Here is a 26,735-nt window from a genome sequence, read left to right on the forward strand (position 1 = left end):
AGTCATTGACAATATGAAACCATGTGTAAGAGTGGATCAGATATTGATGTTGTTGCTAAGGCTGCTCTAATCCATTTGCATTGTAACTAATATTACCGCAATAGTCATATTGATAATATGACAAGCATACATTGACTCTAGTCTCATTTCATCTACTGCGGATCTATAACAATGTAACGTGGCAGTAATGTTGGCGTGGCAGTATATATAGGAAAATATGTGGAATTATTTATAGTTTATACAATGAAATAGTTGTACCGTTATGCCCACATTGCTGACGGTCTAATATTACTGATGACTTTAAGTATTCCGTAGCCAAAACGCCAATAACGGAACCATTATACATTTTAAACTGAAATAGAACATATATTTTACCATGACATTTTTTGCAGTTTATAATTTATCGTATATATCGTTCACTACTTTAAAAACAACCCAAATGAAAATATATAAAAAAAAAATTGGTAATTTTCAGTTGAAAATATTTTACAAAATTATTTGTTTCCTTAATTTTCTTATAAGTAAAATAATGTAAGTTGTATTTATGTTTTCCTTTTTAATTGCAGGTACAGATAAAAGCACTGGAGCAGAGCAACAACTCCCTACTGAACAAGAGACGGAACAAGGTCGGCGCCTGAGAGACGGACTACTGAGCTTCCACTAAACTATAATAACGGCTCACTTCGTAACGACCATAGACATAAGTACCTAACTAGCGACCCGCCCCGGCTTCGCACGGGTTAACAAATTATACATAAACCTTCCTCTTGAATCACTCTATCTATTAAAAAAAACGGCATCAAAATCCGTTGCGTAGTTTTAAAGATCTAAGCATATATAGGGACAGACAGCGGGAAGCGACTTTGTTTTATACTATGTAGTGAAGAAAGAGTGGTAACTTCATACATCAGTTTTCTTACCAAAACGCGAGTTATTTCGTAGTCGACATCTAGCGTCAAGTAGTGGAACTATCAGTACCGCTACTTGACACTAGATGTCACAAGTGTCGCTACTGACGAATGTACTGCTAATACGATTTACAACTAATATAAGTGGAAGGAGTTGAAAATAGAGTTACGGTGCATCCGGTTATTAGCTGAAAACTGTTAAGCATTAGAGTTTTAGTTTGCCGCGACATCTATTGTCAACTAGCAGAACTGATAATGTCCGCTACTTAACGCTAGATGTCGACTACGGAAAAACGCGCGTTTTGGTAAGAAAACTGATGTATGGAGTTACCACTCTTTCTTTACCTATATTTCTCTGTGGTAACAACAAAACTCGGTTCCTACCGGCTTGCCAACTGACCACCTTAGGGGCTGTTCATAAATTAATTTGAAATGACGTAATTTATGAATAGCCCCTTCGTACAAAACTTTGTTCACGTAAAACTTGAATATGGGATCACTTCGGTCTTGTTATTACACGTCGGTGGCAAATAAGCATACGACCCTATCTGATGGTAAGCAGTCACCGTTGCCTATGGAAGCTTGCAACTTAAGGGGTTGTTGTTATACGGGTCTCTGGGTAAATAATATAAAAGTGATGAATGTACCTTCCGGTACTTTATATACACAATTATTATTAAGCTTTTTGCTCCTATTAAGCATAAATATATAGAAAAATACACGGGGGTACTATATGTAACCCTTATTTATTACAATGTATTAAGCATCACTAGTTTTAATATTAAGTGTAAAATGAAAACAATCACAATACAACATTTAGACGTAAATATAATTATATTTATGATGAAAGATATTTTAATTTAAAGAAACCCGCATTTTTCTCCAAATGTTAGCACTAATTTTTGTTGTATACATTAAAAAAAAATTGTCTCACATTTTCCCGAAAATTAATGAATTTTAGGTTGTGACTGTTAGCCTAAAATAGATCCAGGCCTGTATCAAAATTTTAGGCATTCTCAAAAAAAACTTTTGGAACAGAAATAAAATATTTGAAACTTAATTTAATACCTATAGCGACATAGACAAAGAGAATCTTAATTCTCTTAGAGAGTCTATAGAGGCAGTAAATATGTAAATTTAGTAAAGATGGCGGTAAATTTACTGTGGGTACAAATTTTACTTTGACAATCCGCCTCTATATTAAATTCTCTTTGGTAGATAAATGACCATAGTAATTTTTAAACGTGTCAACTTTGCCTAAAGCATAATTTTCCGTTGTAGTAATTAACTAGTAAAATTATTGGATGCTATTATTATTAGACATTAACAATTTTATGATTATGTGGGCAAAGTTACCCAATAGTTGAGTGGGCAAAGTTTACGATTGGAAGTAATTTAATAATTTCATTTACCATGGTCGTATGTTTGGACTAATAAATGAAAAAGGTTGTAAAACGCCATTTAAAGTCGAGTGTAATGTCAATTTCTACTCTTAGGTGCTGTCGCTAAGATTTCTATGCTTTTTGACGTCTTATAGTAGATATAGCGATACTATTAGTAAATGTTTAAAAAAAATCGTTAAAATTAAATACTTATTTTATTGAAATTGTATTGTATCTATATTACAATAATAGTAAATGTTAAATGAAAGACGAACTTCGCATTGCCATTTCGAAATGGTTCCAAAAACTATTGTTACGTAATAAACTTGAAATTATTCGCGTCAATATTTTCGCTATTCACTCATGTGTGAAAACTACCCAATGAAAAATAAGCCTGTAATAGTACATTACGATACAAGTGCGAAAAGTAAGAAATTCACAACGAGTGGCGATAAATTGTCACACGACCGAAGGGAGTATTTTAAATCGACACGAGTTGCGAATTACCTTTTCGGACATGTATTGTAGAACGTTTAACAGTACATATTTTTAGGCCCCTTTAAATTTTCGACATACGCATGTTGCTAGTTACCGCATTAGGGTAATAAATTAGCACCATACATGTACTGTAAATTTAAATGGGCACCAATAGGAAACGATATGATTATACATACGTATAATATAAATACAAATATTTATAATAGCCGCCATATTTGATAGGTACAACTAGTAAATGCTGCTTATGTCCAGATATTCGTCAAAATGTTGCTTTTTAGGGTTAAGAGGGTGTGTTAATTTTATGTTTGCCGTCCAAACGAGAGATGTAGGGAATATTTTTCTAAAATTGGAAAATGGTGCATCATTTTTATATAGTTTATTAAATGATGAACGAAATGACATGAAATTAAAGTATTGTATAACTTTCGATTATTCTTAAATACTACAATAAGATTGGTATGTTTACTAAATATAAAAAAATAGGGCCAAATAATGTGCTTGGAAGATGGAAGTTAGTATTTTTACAGACAATACTTACTTTCGTATAAAAAAAATCGTGTAAAATAATTAAGAAAAACGGGCTTTGTCTCATTCAGTATAATTAGCACAATTTGTAAAAGTCACAAATATAAAAGCTGTATATATGACATCACATTGCCATTATGTATGTAGGTATATGTACGTAGTTTATAGTATACTTATGTAATTTGCATTTGTTTTTGCTGAAATCCTATTTTTGCATTATGTAACTAAACTACCTACTTAATAAAAAATATCATTTGTATTACGATATAAAAAGTAAAAACATCACAAAATCAGGAAGATATTTACGAAGAAATATTATTTACGAAGGATTTTGGTAAAAACTGTAACCTTAGTTGTAACAGACTTAATTATTGTGAATAAGATGCGTGATTATTGGTTATTAAAATTGTACAATAATCATTATTTTTTATTTAATAACCCTGTGACTTTGCTCCAATTAACTTCAACTTTTCCCCAATTACTTTCAACTTTGCCCAATTTCAATTTAATTTCATAGAAAGTATTCATAATTTGATCACCTGTCATGTCATGCGTCACTTTCGCACACACATACTTATTAAAACGTGACAGGCATGGTGACAAATGAAAGAGCCGACCATCTTAGCCCTGATGTGTTGAAATGAAACGAAATAATTTAAATAGTTGTTTTCTTTATTATTTTTTTATTAACCAATACCTTAAGCAATACAGTACAGATAGCGATGCTTATAATACGAATGTACAGCAGTCGCTTTAGAAAAGGCATAAGTCACATTATAAGAGCTCACGCCTTCTCCGGGAGTACAGTCGGCAGCAGAAGTCGCTAAGCGGGCGAGGTGTTCAAAATTACCTTGACGCGCTCTTATTCTCTTAACAATAAAGTCGCGTCAAGATAATTTTGAACACCTCGCCCGCTTAGCAACTATTGCTGCTGACTGTAGGTCTCCAAACAAAAAGCTCTAACTTCGAAGACCTTAAATATATTACAATAGTCACAAACACATCAAAATAACAATTTATTATTAGTATTACATTTTGCCCGTTCAGTGCGCACTAGAAGCATTTAAAGGTTTTTATAGCAATTTAAAAGACGTCGAATGCCTCGAGTTTGTAAGGTTCCTATATTCATCGCCCATATTAAATGGTATATGTACAAGGAACGCTAGAAAAAGTCACAAATGAAAAGTTTTTAAGGGAAACAAAAAATTTAACAAGCTTTTTTTTACAGTCAACGTAAAGAAGTATGAATTGGGCAAAACAGGAAGAAGTTATCGTTCAGATATTTGAAATTATAGATTAAATGTGACAATTCATGAAAAGGTTGATTGTTCAATGTTTTTTGTCAACTTTGCCTTGAATCAATACGTTTACTAATTAACATATATTGACGACTTATTTTTTAGCGTAGCCTATTAGGGGTCTTCTTTTTTTACATTTCAGGCCTTTTCATGTTGTCACAAGTAGAAAATGAATATTTTGTATTGGCCATTTTTGCTAAACGCTTTTTTATATCATAAAAAGCTAAATTACCAATATACTTTCATCAATTGAGTACAAAAATTACATTTCACAATGTTTAAATCGTCCAAATTAGATGAGATCATGCATAACTTATAAATTATAAGTTATAATGCAATGAGTATTAAGATACAAGATCCCATATTATTCAGACCACATTTTTGAACACAAAAATATATCATATTTTTATTTATACACGTGGGGTCTGACTTAAAGGCAATATCATTACAATAAACAATATACAATTTATTTAGGATTTAAATGATCCATCCATTCTCTCTATGACATAACCTACCTTTACCGACTTATCTTTTTTAAGGCAAATTCTATTGCATTTTTTAAGCATACCTAGAGAGTTGGGAAAATACTGGACGCCATATTAGGACAAGTATCTTGGTACAAGATTTTTTTGTACTTTTTATCTCTTATTTTTCTTTTTTAAGAGTCAGACGATGAAGATTGACAATTGCATGTTTTAGACTTATGACTTATCTAATAATAAGCAATCCAGGATGCGTTTCTATACAATTTTAACGTACCCTTACATCCACAATTTTAATAACAAAACTTCCGTGAGACAGACATACTAAATATATTAACAACGCAACGCAACGTTAACGCAAGCTCCTGATGATACTCCTCGGTACGGAGTGAAACATGTCGAGCGTTTTCGACTTAAAATGCGTGAGTGATCCGTTTTTAATATATTTAATATATTATTCAATCGTTAGGTGTTCTTATACGGCAGGATTTTTTTTTGCGATAAAAATCACAAACATAAGCACATGATAAAATGATCGGTCACATACAGACAAGTAAGTCTTATAGATGGCTGACTGGTCATCATTATTAATGTTATTACTCAAATAATCTGAAAAGCAAGATGGAAGAAAATAGTTAAGTGCGGTAAAGATATATTATACCTGACATATGATATGTGACTTCAGGTAATCAATGATATATGCATGACAGGGGCAATTTGTGATGATAAAAAAATGTACTTATGTATTGTAATTAATGTATGTAAAAAAATGTACAAATGTTTTTCGCAGTTGACGAGGTACAAGACTACTTTGTATTCAATTAAAATGAGCAACTGATTTTTGAGTTGTGTAAGATATAAACTGAAATAGATACCATACACTAAAGAAAATGTGACTAAATCCACCGGTGGCCGAGGCGGGAATCGAACCCGCGTCTTCAGTTTACGCGGCTAACGTCCTGACCACTAGACCACCCGGCCACGGCGGTACCCGTCCCAAATTCCCACGTGTATGCTATCTTTGAAGCGCCTATATTGTGTAAGGTAGATCTTATTTCGAAAAAACTGGTGTAAACCATTCAGTAAATTTGTTATAATTTTTGTGTTACCTATAATAAGGTATTTTGAATAAGTTGGAAAAGTCATGTATTTATTTAATGTGTCAAAAGGAGTTTTAATTAATTTGCATAACCTTAGTAAATCATTGTAGCCTTGTCAACTGCCAACGCTTACAATAAACTTATAAATAACGAGATCATTATTATAAACTAGCACCTGAACATAAATTACAAACTAAGTGTAATTGATACAATTATAATAAATGTACAAATATCAACGAGTATAGTAACTTAACATCCAATACTGCAATGTTCCATCAACAATTTAGCTAAGTGAAACCTGAAATTATTGATAAGTAACTTTGCCCATAAGTAATTATAACTTTACCAAATACCATAATCGCACTTTATTTTATTCGAATAAGTGAATTTGCTTTGTTTAATATTTCGCGATTTTTAAAAAAGGTGGGCAAAGTTACATTAGACGGGCAAAGTTACATAAACTTCATGAAAATTATATAAATTAGTGACTAGATTTTATGTTATGTTTTGGTGATTTTTGTATATGATAAAAATACATGATTCTGTATTTCACTTTGACTGAGATCTCCAATAAAATTAGACTTTCGCGTACTTAATACAGACAGACACATTTATAGCTCTCTGCTATTTCATAATACAGTAATATTCAACTATATGGTTTATACAGCATTAAATTATGTTTTAACAGGTAAAACAAAATAATGGTTTTAATTTAATTAAATATAAATCGGTAATATAGATAACCCTTTCATTTGTAACAGGGTGGATCAACTATTTCTTGTTGTTATTCTGTCCGGTCAGCCAAGAGACAATTGTAGCATAGTTTGTTAGAAGACATTGTCCACCACCTTCTTCTGACACGCTTGGTAGACGACCCTCTATGGAAACGGTATATAAGTGTTACAAAAAAGCGTGTTTGGAGAATTAATTAAAATGCCTAAAAATCAGGTTTTAAAGAGTGACCCAGGGGAACGTAACCATGGCAACGAGTGACAAGAAAAAATTGATCCACCCAAAAATTTAATGATGGAATACGATTATACTTTCGCCATTTAAAATTATGTGTATGTATGTATGTCGGTGCTATGAATATAATCATTAATATCATTATACAGTCGCCATCAGATACAACGGAGCGGCCAGATTGCTCAAAAACGTCTAAACATGCCCTTTAACTTCTTGATAATAGAAGCTTTGTTCAGATACTTGTGAACACCATGGCCGCTCAGATATATCTGATGGCGACTGTACCTACTATTAGATATCTTCATCAATTATAATCATGACCACAAATGAAAGGGTCTCCAAGTCAGATTAAATTGACATATTTGTTACATATGGCAAGTTTCGCCCCTGCATCGTACAGTAATAGTATATAACCGGACATATAAGCATTTATACATATATTTAATGTGGACATCGGTCTCGACTAAGTTATGTGCACACTATATAATCTATTTATACATAGGAGGCAGAAATCGGAATGGTAACATGTATTATTGGACAGTTTTTTTTGTTTTAAGTACTGTAATCCACTTTGATTATACAATATGACGATCAGCCCTAGTAGCACGGTCGCATTTTTATCGTTTATCACCATGCCTGTCACGTTTTAACAAGTATGTAAGTGCGAAAGTGACGGGCATAGTGATAGTCGATAAAAATGGAACCGTGCTGAGCCCGCAGAAGTAGAAAATACATTAATATATACGTGTATGGTGTACCGTTAACCGATTTCTGCTGAATCTCTAAGCAATGCCTATGGTTACTATGGCAGTAGGTAGGACAAGACAGATGACCGAAGGCAGTCGCTAAAATGTATTGCTTTTAAGTTTGAATAAGGCTGGGAATTTAAAAGCATCTGTCAAGGTTATAGCATACTTATAGATATATACGTTTATGACTTGACAATTGACAAGGAATGTCACCAAACATCGTCATTTATGCTTTTACATAATTTTTATTTTAAGTGGTTCGTGGGCAAAGTTATATTTTATTTTTTCTTATAACTTTGCCCACAACAAAATCATAGCTCTTGACCGTCGATCATAAATCTTGTCCGAAAATGTAATAGGGTTTCTTTAAACACATTCTTTGCAAAAATACAGCGTTAGGTTTATATCTCCAGGACTTACCTATGTTAATTATAATTCAGTACATGGATAGCATTTAACATACAATGGGCGGTTTCAATATTGTTACACGTTGGGGATACATCTTAATTTAACGATCGGCCCATTTTGGTTATTTTAACTGGTGACCTAATGAAGTAATAAAGGTTGACTGGTAGAGAATGCCTTATGGCATGAAGTTCGCCTTTTGCAGTGTGTTTTCTTATGTGCGAAATGACTTACAAATCAAATAACACAATTCAGTTAAGTACCTAGTTATATTTAAGATTATTTAAGTCCTTTGAGGACTATGCTTTAAGACTCGACTGTGTTTTTCAGACTCGTAAAGTCGAATCTCGAATTATTTTCTACTAGTTGAAGACCCGAGTCTTTTGTAGAGACTTTAGTCCATTTCAGAGGACTACCATTTTTTTTAGAAAAAATATTTAGAATGAAATGTAAAACTCATGACTTAGGTAAGTACATCATAAAATAACGCTTAGATATTTTATTTACTGCTAGTATTTAGATAATATTTATTATTTCTAAGTGAAATAATAAATTTACAACATAAGTATGAGGAATTATAGAAAATTAGACCAGCTCCTCCAAGTTTCGATCTTATAACTAAGGTGTGCCCCCAACGCATATAACTTTTAACGTACATCGATTAAGCTTACTAGATACAGCTATTATGTATAGTATATATAAAAAAATTCGCTAATTCTCATTGGGCGTTAAAAACTCGAATTTTGGCTTCAAAATACCTTTTAAAAAACCGACTCTGATACCGAAAGCACTGTTATATTTGAAGATTTTTGGGATTCCTTTTTCAATTATTTGGTTTTCATTTTTCAATTTATATGATGAATTGAGAGAAAAGGCCTTTATTTATAACTGTTTAACCCTTTGACCGCTAAATACTAATACCTACCTTCGTGCATTCCGATAAGGTTCACGACCTTACCGCGCACTACAGGCGTGGCATTCAAAGGGCACAAGGTCACAGAATAAATAATAGTACTAAGTACAGAAGACTCACTCTAACAAAATGCGTCTGTTACGATCAGCACAGATATGGCCGCTAGGTGGCGACAGCGCCACGCGCGGTTTATGGCTTTCCCCAAAATTGGGGCCGAACGGATGTACTTTTAGCTACCTGTAGCAAAGCGACGAAATCGCGGAGTGAGACACGCCTGACAAGGTGTTAGTTCATGAAAAAGGAAATAATATAATATTATTATTTAAAATAATTTCCCAAAAATCTTCAACAGGCCGCGAAGCCAACATGCCAATCGCTTACGCTCCGTAGCGATTGAAACGCAACTGTCACTAATATTGAAGAGTAATAGAGACACAAAGCGTTTCGTTGTAGCGATAGCGATTGTCACCTTGACTAGGCCGGCAGTGTATCGTTATCGTTCAGCATATTCGCCAAAAAGTATATACATCATAACTACCTACTCCAGAGTCGGTTAAAGATTGGAAGTTCGCCGAATTTTCTCGAAAATGGTGTTCGTAAGGAAGAGTCGGTGAGATTTCTAAAATCTTATAACCGTCATTGGCGTAACTACGAGTATTATCAGATATTTGCAACAATTTCGTCGTGTTTTCGCAGTTTTGCTATACTTAAAGGGATAAACATTGTAAACAAAGTGAGTTTTCCGCAAAAAAGTTTTTTTTTGAAGTGAAAACTTCTTTAGCGGCGCTGGGCACTTTTTGAGGTGGGGAAAAAATGATAAACTCGAGACAGCGTAAGGCGATCACGTGACCGTAAGCCTCGTAAGGTGACCACTCATAATTTAGATAGCATTTAAATCAATAAAGAAAAACTCAATGTTATTTGACATTTATGTTGCGAACTCCTTTTCAAGACTCTTTACCTATGTTCAAATAATTTGACGTTGTCATGGCAGTATGTAAATAAACATGTCAATGAAAAAGTGTGATCTTATTTGAGAATGATAATAAATATAATAATATAATATAATAAATAAATAGAATAACTCCGCTAAATGTATGTATCGTGTTACCGGGCGTCGGTAACATAGTGAGGTGAGTTTTCACTTCTATCGGCACTCCCGGAGTGCAACCGTTGTTGCTTGTTTTATTTACGTCATAGTTACGCCGATGTCAACTGTAAATAGCCAATTTATAAGTCCATCCGTTTCCATTTTTGTGCACTCCATAACAAGCCTAAGCCAACTAATTACCTATATCTTAATACTTTATAGTTTTTGGCGTAAAAAACGAATTTGACTAGATGCTAATAATATCTCTGGTGTAAATGCCATGATGTGTTTTCGAATTTTGCCTATTTTTTACAACTTTGCCCACCCAAGTTCGCAATTATAACTCGCTAAGTAACAAATACCTATCGACCTCGGTTATTCGGTATTGATTAACCCCTATTCATAAAACTTTACGGGCCTGATGTAATTAAATTATATTTTATCCCTTTCTTACAAATACATAAGTAAAAATGACAGATAAGGACAAACAATTATTAGCTAATTGAGGATTGTAGCGCGTTTATACTGACGTACAACAACAATTTACACCAAGGATATTTATTAGCAATTTAAAACTGTACAAAAACTATTATCTCAACAACACGCGTATTATTTGTTTAATTATTTGCATTTAAATACGCAGAATGATTTTGTCTAAAAAACCTTTCCATTTTAATACATAACATTTGAAACTGGTTTGATTTGGGGTATTTAATACATTTGAACGTGACGCCTTCACAATATAGTTGTCACAATTGTGACATTGTCTACTATAGTTCGTTTTTTTTAGCATTAGTAATAAGGTAAACAATCTTGATGTGTCTTTTAATTGAAAAACACATTTTAAAAATAAGTCACGGCAAATATGCAACAATTATGAATCTAATACGATCATTTATATTCTTCTGCTTTCATAAGTAATAGTTTTTGATTTTTAAAAAGCGGTTTCAATTAAAACACTTGTCAAGATCGCTTACCTTCTTGCAAGTTCTTTCTAATGCTAAAAAAACGAACTATATGTGAATAGTACAAAATGTGACATACCTACAATAGTACACATACAAGGTATACACATGCAATGTGAATATGTGTACTATTTTATGTTGTATTTTATGGTGCACTATCCAACAGTGTAAGATACAACACCAATATGGTATCTACTCCGATACAGCAGCATGTATTACAAATATTACAATAGGCTACATGACTAATTTTTTTTATGGTATCAATCGATCGGGTTTGCTTTTAGGATCAAATGTCTATATGGGACCCATTGCATTAAAGTAACACAAAAGTCAGAAATTGTAGTCAAAGGCCGACAGTCGCACTTAACTCGCGAAACGCCCTATATAAAACGGCCAAGGGCCGTGACGTCATCGCCCATCTTGTAGTATGGACAAAACAAGAAGATTGCGTTTTTGTCGGTGAAATATTGCGTTTATGTATATAGTTGCTATACAATGTTTTATTGCATGAAATGTAAGGAATCGAATGGTACCCTTACTTTTATCGTTTTTGGAAGTAAAAAAAAAACTTAAATTTTGAAACTTTCAGGTCCTGTATTTTTGTAATTTTTCAATATTTTATTTTCATGTCCACATTATTGTGATAAATTGCTCGTTTGCTATCTATTTAACTAGATTTTGTTATAAAATTCAACATGTGTCATCATCCCTATTAACCCCAATGTTCTAATATAACATTGATGAATTTTAAATTCAAAACGTGTCTGAAAACTTTGAAATACTTAATTTGAAATTCATCAATGATATATTTTTCTATGCCGACATTATTCGGCAACTTTGCCCACCAAGACCTCACGTTTAATTTGCCCATATGAACATCAAATTGAATTTATTCTAACATAATATCGCAACTTTGCTGGCATGATTTTCTGATTTGACTTTTATTTATTTTTATACTTAAATAAATACATAAATAAATGATTATGCCAAGACGTCACGTATCAACATTTCCCACACGCTAATTCGATTTTGCCAATATAAAATAACTTTGCCCAAGTCACGTGAGCCACATTTACATAATGTAACAGCTTAAAAGGAGTATTATGAGTCAAATAGCGAACGCGTATATGTTCGAATAGCGTTTGTAACTTACTAGGTAGGTAATCTTTTCTGAAAATAATTTAATTCGTTCTAATACTTCTAATAGTTACTAGGTAGTGTTTGCAGTTAAATAGGTAGCCAAGGTGGCAATCGACACACGCCAAACGTAAAGCAAAATGTATCGGGACATTGGCTAGAGTCCTGCTAGAGTCGGACTAAGTTAACACCGCATGTCAATTGCAATCGCAAATTGTGAAAATAATACATGAACTCAGGAAAAATCACTCGCTATTCGTCTCATGTAACTTCCAAGGTCAAATATTTGTAGTGTCTGTCAAAATTACTACAACTTTGCCCACGCGTTACCTCAACTTGGCTGACATGGCATAACTTTGCCTAGGCAGAACACACGTAACTTCCAAGGTCAAATATTTGTAGTACCTGTCTGACCCGACAAAATACAACTTTGCCCACTCGTTACCTCAACTTGGCTGAAATAGTATAACTTTGCCCAGGCAGGACATACGAAACTTCCAAGGTTATTTGTACTGTCTGTCTACCGCGACAAAATACAACTTTGCCCACACGTTACCTCATTGGCATAGTATAACTTTGCCCAGGCAAGACATACGTAACTTCCAAGGTCAAGTATTTGTAGTCTCTGACGCGATAAAATACAACTTTGCCCCCACGTTACCTCAACGTAGCCTAACTACCATAAATTTGCCCAGGCAGGACATACGTAACTTCCAAGGTCAAATGTAGTGTCTGTCAAAAATACTACAACTTTTCCCACACGTTACCTCAACTTGGCTGACATAGTATAACTTTGCCCAGGACATACGTAACTCCCAAGGTCAAGTGTTTGTAGTTCGCGTCTCACGCGACGCGCGGCAGGTCCCGCTCGCCGCGGCGCTCGCGCAGGCTGTTGTTGCGACGCAGGTCGTCCTTGAGCGACGAGCGAGAGTCGAGCGAGTCTCGGTGTTCGGAGGACGAGCGTTTTGTGTGGGTGCCTGAAAAACAGAGGAAATATATAACCTCTAACCGCCCAGAGACCTATAAAAAGGTCTCCTGTTCCATTCTAATTTGAACTTTGTGTTGACAAAATAAAATTTCATTTTGCTTGGCAAGGTTTGACATATGGGCGGCTAGAGGTTAATATAGAAAAAAAAACTACATAAGCCCTTAATCTGTCAGCTCCCACGGCTCATATATGAGCCAGAACGCTTATGGTGACGTCATATCGTGGGATTCGACAGGTTAAGCTGATAAGAAAAAGTCAATCTTCAACTTTAACAACCATAACTTACCCGGCTTTACTTTGAGCACCTTCTATTTTGCCCTTTAACAACTATGGCCACCGACATTTGCCTCCTACAACTTTGCTCTCTTCAACATTGCCCACGTGTTTAATATCAAAACTATATCTTACCGGGCAGCTCCCTAGGACTGCTCATGATCTCGTGGTCGATTGAGGCGGACCGACATTTTGCTGCAATCTAGATAACTAGAACCTACAACTACGTCCATCTACAACTGTACCAACCATAACTTTATCCGACTTTACTTTGCCCACCTTCTATTTTGCCCTTTGACAACTATGGCCACCAACATTTCCCTCCTACAACTTTGCCTACCTTTAACTTTGCCCACTTACAGGTAACTTTGCCCACGTGTTTAAATCTAAACTATATCTTACCGGGCAGTTCTCGTGGACAGCTCATGATCTCGTGGTCGAGGGACGCGGACGCCGGCTCGCGGTCGACGCGCCGCCGCCGCACACTTTGCTGCAATCGGACGACTGTCATCATGCATAATGATAGCGTTACAGCAATGCAGCACATGGGTATCGCGCGGTGTGTGAGCGAGACAACGCTATAGACATATAGCACTGTCTCACTCGCGCACCGGATATAGATTATTAATCAAGCGTTCTGATTTTCTTTAGGCCCTTTTCTGTCTTGGCAATTTCTTCTGGATAGATCTTCATATTTTTTTACAAGCTTTTTATTAACTTGCAATGTATCCATGTATGTAACTATGGAGCATGTTTCTATCGCCCCTGACGAAATGCGAGCAAGACAGCGCTATAGACACGCATTGCGCTGTCACGCTCGCACGCCGGAAACACTGTTTTGAATTGCTTTAGGCCGTTTTCTGGTAGGAAAATATCAGTGCGAAATTAATAAAGCTACGCCAACCGGGAAAAAAAGAAAAAACCGGCCAAGTGCGAGTCGGACTCGCGCACGGAGGGTTCCGCACCATCAACAAAAAATAGAGCAAAACAAGCAAAAAAACGGTCACCCATCCAAGTACTGACCCCGCCCGACGTTGCTTAACTTCGGTCAATAATCACGTTTGTTGTATGGGAGCCCCACTTAAATCTTTATTTTATTCTGTTTTTAGTATTTGTTGTTATAGCGGCAACAGAAATACATCATCTGTGAAAGTTTCAACTGTCTAGCTATCACGGTTCATGAGATACAGCCTGGTGACACGACGGACGGACGGACGGACAGCGGAGTCTTAGTAATAGGGTCCCGTTTTTACCCTTTGGGTACGGAACCCTAAAAAACGGGAAAAATACTATACCGACAAGTCAGAAAAGGGTCTTATTGGCACAATAACCGAAAAAAATCATAAAATGCTATAAAGTTAATCCAGTAAAAATACCTATATCTACAAATGTGAGACAGTTGAAAAGTTCAAATAATGACACGTCTCCGCCATCTCATAAATCCGTCTGAATATTTAAATGGGCAAAGTTACCCATGTAGGCAACTTTGCCCAACAATAATAAACTTTGAATAATATAAAATCAATTGGTATTAAAATACAAATAAACATTAAATACTTGACACTACTTTTTAGGCAATCGTGTTAAATAGATCTTTAAAATAGTGCAAGAAAATAAATTTCAAATAATAATTTATCTCACGATATAATGCTTCTTGACCATGTAATCATAAACTTTGCTTGAATTATATGTAAATTGTTTTTTTTCGTGTTAGATACTTGTTTCAAATTGATTATTTCATAATATCGATGTTTAAAATGCAAAAATTTAATATAAATGTTTGGAGGAGTAAATACTTACTTTGTATCCACTCGAACCGCTTGTTACTGACGAACTCGATCCGAGAGTGTGGGATCCGTTCTGCAACAACAAAATTGATTAGAGATGCCACGAATATTCGGCAACTATTCGGTATTCGGCCTATTCGGCAACTTTGCCGAATATTCGGCCGATAGTTGCCTAATACGGCCTGATACCGAATATCTGTTGCACCTACCTAAAAAGAAAAATTGCACAAGAAAATAACCAAAAACTAGAAAACTAAATTTTAGAATGTGTTCTTGGAAAGTTGTTAAATACAAAGACGAAATCGCGATCAGTTTTCATAATAATTGTGACTCAAAATGTTCGTATGTCGTGCCGAATATTCGGCGCTTCGGCCGAGAGAGGGGCCGAATATTCGGTATTCGGCCAAAATCACTATTCGGGGCATCTCTAATATTGATCATTATACCTACACCAATACAATACAAGTATTAAATTACTCCGAAAAATACTTGAGATTCATCGCTTGTCAAGTTAGCGCATAGTTAGTTTGGTCTGAATTTATACATACCAGAGAGAATTTGAAATAGGGGCGAATTGTCAAAGTAAATTATGTACGACAGAAGACTAAAACTTGCAGAACGCCATTTGACTTTGATCCTTATTCTTTCACTGATATGTGTCAATTTGGCCTAGTCGAGACTAGGCCAAAGGCATCTTGCAATCTTTTCAAGCGATGGCGCCATACCTTTGGCCTATTGTCGATTAGATGAACAAATTAACACATATCAGTGAAAGAATAAGGATCAAAGTCAAATGGCGTTCAAACAGTTTTAATCTTCTGTCGAAAGATGGCAGTAAATGTACTGTGCCTACATCATTTTAATTTTTGATATTTAACAAGTTAACACATATCAGTGAAAGAATAAGGATCAAAGTCAAATGGCGTTCTAACAGATTTAATCTTCTGTCGAAAGATGGCAGTAAATGTACTGTGCCTGCATCATTTTAATTTTTGATATTTAACAAGTTAACACATATCAGTGAAAGAATAAGGATCAAAGTCAGATGGCGTTCTAACAGATTTAATCTTCTGTCGAAAGATGGCAGTAAATGTACTGTGCCTACATAATTTTAATTTTTGATATTTAACAAGTTAACACATATCAGTGAAAGAATAAGGATCAAAGTCAAATGGCGTTCTAACAGTTTTAATCTTCTGTCGAAAGATGGCAGTAAATGTACTGTGCCTACATAATTTTAATTTTTGATATTTAACAAGTTAACACATATCAGTGAAAGAATAAGGATCAAAGTCAAATGGCGTTCTAACAGATTTAATCTTCTGTCGAAAGATGGCAGTAAATGTACTGTGCCTACATAATTTTAATTTTTGATATTTAACAAGTTAACACATATCAGTGAAAGAATAAGGATCAAAGTCAAATGGCGTTCTAACAGTTTTAATCTTCTGTCGAAAGATGGCAGTAAATGTACTGTGCCTACATAATTTTAATTTTTGGTATTTAACAAATTAACACATATCATATCAGTGAAAGAATAAGGATCAAAGTCAAATGGCGTTCTAACAGTTTTAATCTTCTGTCGAAAGATGGCAGTAAATGTACTGTGCCTACATAATTTTAATTTTTGGTATTTAACAAATTAACACATATCAGTGAAAGAATAAGGATCAAAGTCAGATGGCGTTCTAACAGTTTTAATATTCTGTCGAAAGAAGGCAGTAAATGTACTGTGGCTACATTTACTATGACTGTAACTCTCGTCTCTACCACAGGACGGACACGCCATACATCAAAAATCATTTGCGTTTATATGTGTGCGCGGCACGTCTGTACACGCGTCATTGTGTATGTGTGGGTAAGTCGCTTTACTGAGAGCACGCCAGAAGTCCGTCAGATACGTGTCGCGGGGCGAGGTAATGCGAGTCGGGGCGGGGCGGGGCGTGGCCGTGCTGTATGATAATACTATTACTTATTCTGTGACTTTACACTCTATTCAAACATCAAACATCAACATTTATTCAGCAAAAAATAGGCCACAAGGGCACTTTTACACGTCAACATGGAATTTACATACAGCAAAAAGAAAAAAAAAACACATCAAAAATTATAAAATACATCTAAGCCGCAAATATCAAATCAAAGTATTACATAGAGATGTATAAAGTCTCTAAATGTCGAATTACAAAAAAATCTATAATAATAGTATTGAAAAAAAAAACAAAGATACAAAAACTATAATCTAAAATTATTTAGAGGTGTAAATGTCTCTAAGTGTCATAACTAAAAGATTACAATAATATCGTTAATTAAATTATCCTTAGAGATGTCTGGTCTCCAAGAGTCAAAAATTCTGTATACCTAATTAAAACATTAATTAAGAGAAAAAATGATAATAAACATAAAATAGCATACGAGAACCGAATGAGGTGTGTCCATGTAATTATCCTCAAAAATAAAGTTACTAAGGGCCACTTGCACCATTCACTAACCCGGGGTTAACCGGTTAAACCTGGAGTTACCATGCTTACCAGTACAATTTGACACTGGGTTAACGTTTTAACGAGTTAACCCCGGGTTGATGATGCAAGTGGCGCTAAATATAATAGCTCGTGTTAGCTTAAATAGACCAGTCTCCACAAACAGCACCCGTATTCTCTTAGTACACTGGTCTCTTGGTATAGTTTGTAGCTTTCTAATAGACCCCGAAGGCTAACCCTATTGTCTATTGTTCAGTAAAACCGCACGTGCTACTTACCTGCAAAAAAGGGTCCTAATTATTCTATTTGGCACCTGAGCGCGGGCTAGTCCAACGCTCAAAAAACCAGTGTAGGTGCGCTCTCCGATAACGCGCCTTTGTTACGCATCTCGATGACACATTTTAGACTGGTTCTGTAGCGTCCGACTCGCCGGCACTCAGTAACCGAAGTACCGATTTTTTATGCAGGTGGTTGTGGCACGTGGCACGAGCGGTTTTTCTTAACAATAGACAATAGGATTAGCCTTCGGGGTCTATTAGAAAGCTACAAACTATACATAACTCACCTGGTCTAGGTTGTCTATGGAATTGTGGCTGGTGTTGGTGGGACTTTTCGTGGTGTCGAAGGCCGTGTCGTCGTGATCCTGATTATGAGGTGTCTCTGGACTATCTGGGATCTCGTTGGCCGCTATAAAAAATAAAAAAGGAGCTTGTAATATTTCTTCAAAATAGTTTTTAATAATAATAAATAATAATAAGCACCCTAGGTTAGGTTTTTTTATAATATGTTTATAAGTATTTTGTATTGTTTTTGTAAGTGTTTTTGTATTTTATTTTTATATCCATATTATAAATTAACCTAACTTAAGATGATAAATAAATAAAGATAATAATAAGTAAGTGTTTTTGTATTTTATTTTTATATCCATATTATAAAATAACCTAGCCTAAGAGTTAAAATAAATAAAGAGAATAATAATAATAAATCATTTATTCCAGACAACAACGATCCATAGGTATGTATACATTTGAGATAATATTAAAAATAAATAAAATTAGGTATAGGTATAACATAAAAATTCATGACTAGACATTAATATTAAATTAAACATAGCATTTGATAACTGATATTGATAGGTAATAATTAAAATTCATTGATTATTAAAATTTTAAAACTATAAAACTATAATTTTAATGTAATTTAGTTATAAGACTGTAGCTATACGTTATATGGATTCCGTATTGTCCGAAATAAATGAATTGTATTTAATTTTCTTAATTTTTGACGTGATAACGTCTTATAAATCGATGTATACGGTAGCATGCATAAAAAGGGCCACGTTGTGGACAGATCTCCATGGTAACGTATAAAAGTGTGCAATTTTTCATCAATGTTTTCTTATGACGTTGGTTATCACGCAAAATTATCGTCTGTAAACCGGATTTACAGACAACCATATTTATTTTATTTTATTTATGTATGTAGGTAGTAATTTAATCAATTTTCATTTCTAAATCCAATAGAAAAATACGATTAATGCCAGAACACAAAAACAGTAGAGTAATGGAAGGAACACATCGAATCGTATTTATATTTCATCATAGACAAGACATCCTTTAGACTGAGCATATTAACGTTACCCCCTCTGCCACTACATACGGTAGTTTTACTCCATCTTCGAGTCAAAGTGTCAGAATCCCGTGCCGTGATTGGTCCGTGTCTTTGAACGGACCAATCACGGCACGGGACTCGCTCACCTCGTCCCCCGCACCCAAGTATTTTTGTCAGCATCGGTTTCATGAAATAATTGCTCTAAACTCCGTCTAGAGGATTCCTAGTCTATATATTTCATTAACATTATAAACATTTATCTTACTCTGATTTAGATTTTATTCGTTGGAACATTTTATTCTCAAATTTCAAACGGTACTCATGTTCAGGGTATTTTAACATAAGCCGGAGAGTTAAATTTTAAACGACGAATCCTTATTGAATCGTTTTGACGATCCTTATTGGGAGACACAATTAATATTATTATTTTTCATTTTAAATTTATAATGTAAATAATTTTTGATGATCATGATGAGAAGATAATCGTAATTTTGACGAATGTAGCAAATTTATAGTGCAATTTTCATCTTGAAATAAATAAATCTAATCTAATCTATACTTCGTTTTTTTTTAACATTAGAAATAAGGTAAACAATCTTGATGTGTCTTTTAATTGAAAAACACATTTTAAAAACAAGTTACGGCAAATATGTAACAATTATGAATCTAATACGATCATTTATATTCTTCTGCTTTCATAAGTAATAGTTTTTGATTTTTAAAAAGCGTTTTTCAATTAAAAGACATGTCAAGATCGCTTACCTTCTTGCAAGTTCTTTCTAATGCTAAAAAAGCGGCCAAGCGCGAGTCGGACTCGCCCATGAAGGGTTCCGTATTTAGGCGATTTATGACGTATTAAAAAAAAACTACTTACTAGATCTCGTTCAAACCAATTTTCGGTGGAAGTTTACATGGTAATGTACATCATATATTTTTTTTAGTTTTATCATTCTGTTATTTTAGAAGTTACAGGGGGGGGGGGGACACACATTTTACCACTTTGGAAGTGTCTCTCGCGCAAACTATTCAGTTTAGAAAAAAATTATATTAGAAACCTCAATATCATTTTTGAAGACCTATCCATAGATACCCCACACGTATGGGTTTGATGAAAAAAAAAATTTTGAGTTTCAGTTCTAAGTATGGGGAACCCCAAAAATTTATTGTTTTTTTTTCTATTTTTGTATGAAAATCTTAATGCGGTTCACAGAATACATCTACTTACCAAGTTTCAACAGTATAGTTCTTATAGTTTCGGAGAAAAGTGACTGTGACATACGGACGGACAGACGGACAGACAGACATGACGAATCTATAAGGGTTCCGTTTTTTGCCATTTGGCTACGGAACCCTAAAAAACGTACTATAATCTAAAATACTCACGGTGTGATAGTATATTCCTCCTGTGCGCCCTCGGGCTGGGCGGGTGCAGGGGCGGAGCCCGGCCCGCCCCCGGCGCGCGGCACACGGCGGCCTGCACCACCTCGCACACGCGGCGGAAGCGGCGGATGTTGCCTACGGACGCACACAGCATGACAATACTCACGGTGTGATGGTATATTCCTCCTGTGCGCCCTCGGGCTGGGCGGGTGCAGGGGCGGAGCCCGGCCCGCCCCCGGCGCGCGGCACACGGCGGCCTGCACCACCTCGCACACGCGGCGGAAGCGGCGGATGTTGCCTACGGACGCACACAGCATGACAATACTCACGGTGTGATGGTATATTCCTCCTGTGCGCCCTCGGGCTGGGCGGGTGCAGGGGCGGAGCCCGGCCCGCCCCCGGCGCGCGGCACACGGCGGCCTGCACCACCTCGCACACGCGGCGGAAGCGGCGGATGTTGCCTACGGACGCACACAGCATGACAATACTCACGGTGTGATGGTATATTCCTCCTGTGCGCCCTCGGGCTGGGCGGGTGCAGGGGCGGAGCCCGGCCCGCCCCCGGCGCGCGGCACACGGCGGCCTGCACCACCTCGCACACGCGGCGGAAGCGGCGGATGTTGCCTACGGACGCACACAGCATGACAATACTCACGGTGTGATGGTATATTCCTCCTGTGCGCCCTCGGGCTGGGCGGGTGCAGGGGCGGAGCCCGGCCCGCCCCCGGCGCGCGGCACACGGCGGCCTGCACCACCTCGCACACGCGGCGGAAGCGGCGGATGTTGCCTACGGACGCACACAGCATGACAATACTCACGGTGTGATGGTATATTCCTCCTGTGCGCCCTCGGGCTGGGCGGGTGCAGGGGCGGAGCCCGGCCCGCCCCCGGCGCGCGGCACACGGCGGCCTGCACCACCTCGCACACGCGGCGGAAGCGGCGGATGTTGCCTACGGACGCACACAGCATGACAATACTCACGGTGTGATGGTATATTCCTCCTGTGCGCCCTCGGGCTGGGCGGGTGCAGGGGCGGAGCCCGGCCCGCCCCCGGCGCGCGGCACACGGCGGCCTGCACCACCTCGCACACGCGGCGGAAGCGGCGGATGTTGCCTACGGACGCACACAGCATGACAATACTCACGGTGTGATGGTATATTCCTCCTGTGCGCCCTCGGGCTGGGCGGGTGCAGGGGCGGAGCCCGGCCCGCCCCCGGCGCGCGGCACACGGCGGCCTGCACCACCTCGCACACGCGGCGGAAGCGGCGGATGTTGCCTACGGACGCACACAGCATGACAATACTCACGGTGTGATGGTATATTCCTCCTGTGCGCCCTCGGGCTGGGCGGGTGCAGGGGCGGAGCCCGGCCCGCCCCCGGCGCGCGGCACACGGCGGCCTGCACCACCTCGCACACGCGGCGGAAGCGGCGGATGTTGCCTACGGACGCACACAGCATGACAATACTCACGGTGTGATGGTATATTCCTCCTGTGCGCCCTCGGGCTGGGCGGGTGCAGGGGCGGAGCCCGGCCCGCCCCCGGCGCGCGGCACACGGCGGCCTGCACCACCTCGCACACGCGGCGGAAGCGGCGGATGTTGCCTACGGACGCACACAGCATGACAATACTCACGGTGTGATGGTATATTCCTCCTGTGCGCCCTCGGGCTGGGCGGGTGCAGGGGCGGAGCCCGGCCCGCCCCCGGCGCGCGGCACACGGCGGCCTGCACCACCTCGCACACGCGGCGGAAGCGGCGGATGTTGCCTACGGACGCACACAGCATGACAATACTCACGGTGTGATGGTATATTCCTCCTGTGCGCCCTCGGGCTGGGCGGGTGCAGGGGCGGAGCCCGGCCCGCCCCCGGCGCGCGGCACACGGCGGCCTGCACCACCTCGCACACGCGGCGGAAGCGGCGGATGTTGCCTACGGACGCACACAGCATGACAATACTCACGGTGTGATGGTATATTCCTCCTGTGCGCCCTCGGGCTGGGCGGGTGCAGGGGCGGAGCCCGGCCCGCCCCCGGCGCGCGGCACACGGCGGCCTGCACCACCTCGCACACGCGGCGGAAGCGGCGGATGTTGCCTACGGACGCACACAGCATGACAATACTCACGGTGTGATGGTATATTCCTCCTGTGCGCCCTCGGGCTGGGCGGGTGCAGGGGCGGAGCCCGGCCCGCCCCCGGCGCGCGGCACACGGCGGCCTGCACCACCTCGCACACGCGGCGGAAGCGGCGGATGTTGCCTACGGACACGCGGAACACATCATGACAATGGCACAGAATAACTTAAGTTATATTAAAGTTTAAGTCTTTATAAGTTTATTAAAGACGATCGTCCCAAATAATGTAAGAGGAAAAATAGACAGCCATTAAGAATTATTACAATATTGTAAAATTATTAGTATACACAAGAAAATTGACATGGCAATAATCAATGAGGAGATTGTAAACCTAGGAAGTCTAAACAAAAACTGTAGACCTCAACATTTACGAAAGTTATCCTATTTGCCTCGATTTGTCCTACCAAAGTGTGTTAATACATATGGAAAACGACGATGGGAATATTTGTTACCACATACCCTAAACGAACTACCCGAAGTAACTTATAATAATATTAGTAACAACCCACATAAGTGTAAACAATTGAAAGCCCTTTATCTCAGTTAAGTAAATTTATATTACGTCACACTTATAGGAATGTCTCATATCACGAAGACGGGGCGCATGCGGAATCTAGACTCTAACACCTCATTATAAGATACATGAATGCCGACTTCGTGAAATACTCCATAGTTTAATATAATATATTAAGAGTAAATATAAGAGCGATTACAGCGGCAGTTAAGCCTCAGGGGGCTTTGTTCGCTGTCATAATTTTTTGAATGTAAATATTTTGTGTTAATAAATAAATGAAAAAAAAAACTAATAGTATTATTATACAGAACGGCCACGCACCGCCCCGCCCCGACTCGCATTACCTCGCCCCGCGACATGAATCTGACGGACTTCTGGCGTACTCTCAGTAAAGCGACTTACCCACACATACACAATGACGCGTGTACAGACGTGCCGCGCACACATATAAACGCAAATCATTTTTGATGTACGGCGTGTCCGCCCTGTGACAATGGTCACTCATTTATAGATCACGTCAATATTAAGCGAAACTCTTTGTAAGATAAGATAAGATAAAAGATAGTTTATTCAAGTAGGCATAATTACAATGCGCTTATGAACGTCAAATAAAGCTAGGTAGACCGGCTCCAACCCTACACCTCTGCCCCGAGAAGATTTAAATCCCCCCTCAATTGGAGGAGGGTATCCCATTATGGGACCGGCAACAAACTCGGCGGGACACATCTTTTCAAAAATAATTACATCTTATAATTAACATGCATTACGAGAAAATAAGGAAAAAAAAATACTAAATATGATAGGGGGCGCTACTTCCACAATCCGTCACAATCTTAAGGTTTACCGCAAACGAGAGAGTCGAAATTTTGTTATCTATCCTCTCTATCACTCCTGCATATTCGAGCGATAAAGAGGCAGATAGCTGAGTTTCGATTTGGCGTTTCCCGGTAGGCCCTTTGTAAACAAACCGCCTTGATGTATCAATGTCATATTTGTCTGTGAAAACTTGTCACAAAACAGTTTAAGGCACAGTATGTATAAGTTACGCTATGGTTTACGATGGGGGCTAGTGCTGCACTCTGGCGGCAGAACATTGCAGTAATACCCCCTATTCCAATCAAAACACTCATTAGCTCACTATTATCAAAAACATATGTAACTCCGTATAAGATGAATAAAGTTGAAGGAAAAACGTCCCTCGGAAATCAAGAAAAAGTCTTTCTCGGATAGATGGCGCACACACCTTTGGCCTATGCTCGGCTAGATGGCGTTGACGACACCGTTTGATATTTAACAATTTTAACACATTAGGTATCGGTGAAAGAACATGGGTCGAAATTATATATAAATTATAAATGTACATATATAAATATATGTACATTTTTTTGATAGTTTTATGCATTTTCATTTTGGATTTCAATCGTGTGTCGATAGATGGCAGTAAATTTACTGTGACTACAAAATTTACTATGACAGGACCCCTCTATAGTATCTATTCTCTTTGCTATTATAGTAGGTCTACTAAATAAACAATTTCACAGTGGCATTGTTGTTGAACATGTTGAACTTACCCATAGAGAAATATGTAAGACAAGAGTGCTCACTCCATACATCAGTTCAGACTATTAATTTCAGTCTCTACATCTAGTATCGAGTAGCGGAACTATCAGTACTGCTACTTGACAATAGATGTAGCACCGACCGGAAAGTCTTATCTCGACAGCATGAGACTTTCCGGTCGGTGCTACATCTATTGTCAAGTAGCAGTACTGATAGTTCCGCTACTCGATGCTAGATGCTAATAGTCTTTTTGGTACTAAAACTGATGTATGGAGTGAGCACTCTATGTATTTTTTTCTCTATGACTTACCTGACAATAGTGTGAAAGTGATGGCGTATAGATATTCTTTCCCGTTCTCGCCTGGCGCCTTAGTTATAGTTGAAATATCAACCTGAAACACAATTAATTATGTACTTATTTATTAACCAATAAAATTTACTAAATAACACCAGGACCCCTAATGTAAGTTTCATTAGATAGCGTGACGTGACGTACGAGTTTGCGTAGTGTCATTTTGTATGGGATTTGAGTTTCCAAAACGTCCCGCTTGGCGCGCTGTACGAAATACATACAAAAATAGACAACGCAAACGCGAACGCACGTCACGCTATCGAATGAAATTTACACTAGGGGTTCTGTGCGATTCAACTTTTTTACTCAAAATAATAAGTTTTTGGCAAAAATTTCATTTTTGGTACAAGCTTTTATCGCTGACTGTACTTTTCTTACGACAGACAACTAATACTCATCGAGACAATTCTAAAAACCCCTAACACAATTAGGTTGCGTTGTTTCATCACAGAGTTCCTATGGCCACCTCCTGTCTCCATCATCAGATCAGTTCGACAGTACCATATTATTGTATTGTCATCAGAACTACATACAGCTGCCAATTTTCATGACGCTACGATCCTTGGAAGATGGTTAAATTAGCTACCTTAGATTCCATTACATGTTAGTTACATACAGGTCGACCTAATAAAAGCTTGTTAAAAACGCCTTTTCTGAGGGTAGAGGTCAATACATACAACTCGTAGTTCACTTTCCATTTTTCTTAATTTTCCAGTTTACCTTTGTTTTTCATTAACTAGCACATAGGGTAAATCGCCAGTAACTGGCCACCGGCCAATAACAGGCCACCCTAAACTAGAAATGAATTATATTCACCTATAAACAGAATTCATATTAGTATAAGGTAAGGTTTCAATAACTAATAGCCACCTTATACTAAATTCTGTTTATAGGTGAATAGAATTCATTTTTAGTTTAGGGTGGCCAGTTACTGGCGAATTACCCTACCTAAATAGTAATTCCAATTTTAAAACGGCGCTGACAGTTGTGTCAGTACGTTTTTATGCGTGTATCTTTTCTTTACAGTATGAAAGAACTCTGACTTGGAACAGCGCCATCTATATATTGTTACCTGAAACCGGACGTGTCTCTGAAACATGGCGGGCGCGTTGGAACCCCTCTTGTACTCTACCCGGAAAGACATGGGGCTCAGGACGCTGTGGGACAGCTCTGCTATCTGTAATTGAAATAATATTGTTAACTAGCGACCCGCCCCGGCTTCGCACGGGTCAACAAATTAT

The 26,735-nt window shown here is 38.0% G+C and overlaps 2 protein-coding genes and 1 non-coding gene across 3 annotated transcripts in view; 1 reads left to right on the top strand and 2 right to left on the bottom strand.

Moving 5' to 3' along the window:
* LOC134660484 (MAP kinase-activated protein kinase 2) overlaps positions 1 to 678 on the top strand; it is a 37,354-nt gene extending 36,676 nt beyond the window's left edge. The window contains exon 8 of the mRNA XM_063516251.1: positions 567 to 678. Within this exon, the coding sequence (XP_063372321.1) occupies positions 567 to 638 (72 nt within the window). The 3' untranslated portion in view covers positions 639 to 678. The remainder of the gene's footprint in view (positions 1 to 566) is intronic.
* A 5,324-nt stretch (positions 679 to 6,002) lies between these two features.
* Trnat-cgu (transfer RNA threonine (anticodon CGU)) lies at positions 6,003 to 6,074 on the bottom strand. The gene has a single exon. It is a non-coding gene; the product is annotated as a tRNA-Thr (tRNA).
* Positions 6,075 to 13,245: 7,171 nt separating this feature from the next.
* Positions 13,246 to 26,735, bottom strand: part of LOC134660510 (serine/threonine-protein kinase BRSK2) — a 56,130-nt gene continuing 42,640 nt past the window's right edge. The window contains exons 20-26 of the mRNA XM_063516282.1: positions 26,567 to 26,671; positions 25,453 to 25,534; positions 23,060 to 23,191; positions 18,512 to 18,633; positions 15,480 to 15,539; positions 14,082 to 14,169; positions 13,246 to 13,395 (exon numbers count right to left, since the gene is read on the bottom strand). Coding sequence (XP_063372352.1) covers positions 13,262 to 13,395; positions 14,082 to 14,169; positions 15,480 to 15,539; positions 18,512 to 18,633; positions 23,060 to 23,191; positions 25,453 to 25,534; positions 26,567 to 26,671 — 723 coding nt within the window. The 3' untranslated portion in view covers positions 13,246 to 13,261. The remainder of the gene's footprint in view (positions 13,396 to 14,081; positions 14,170 to 15,479; positions 15,540 to 18,511; positions 18,634 to 23,059; positions 23,192 to 25,452; positions 25,535 to 26,566; positions 26,672 to 26,735) is intronic.

Source organism: Cydia amplana, chromosome 27 (assembly GCF_948474715.1).
Source record: "Cydia amplana chromosome 27, ilCydAmpl1.1, whole genome shotgun sequence".
NCBI classification, from domain to species: Eukaryota; Metazoa; Arthropoda; class Insecta; order Lepidoptera; family Tortricidae; genus Cydia; species Cydia amplana.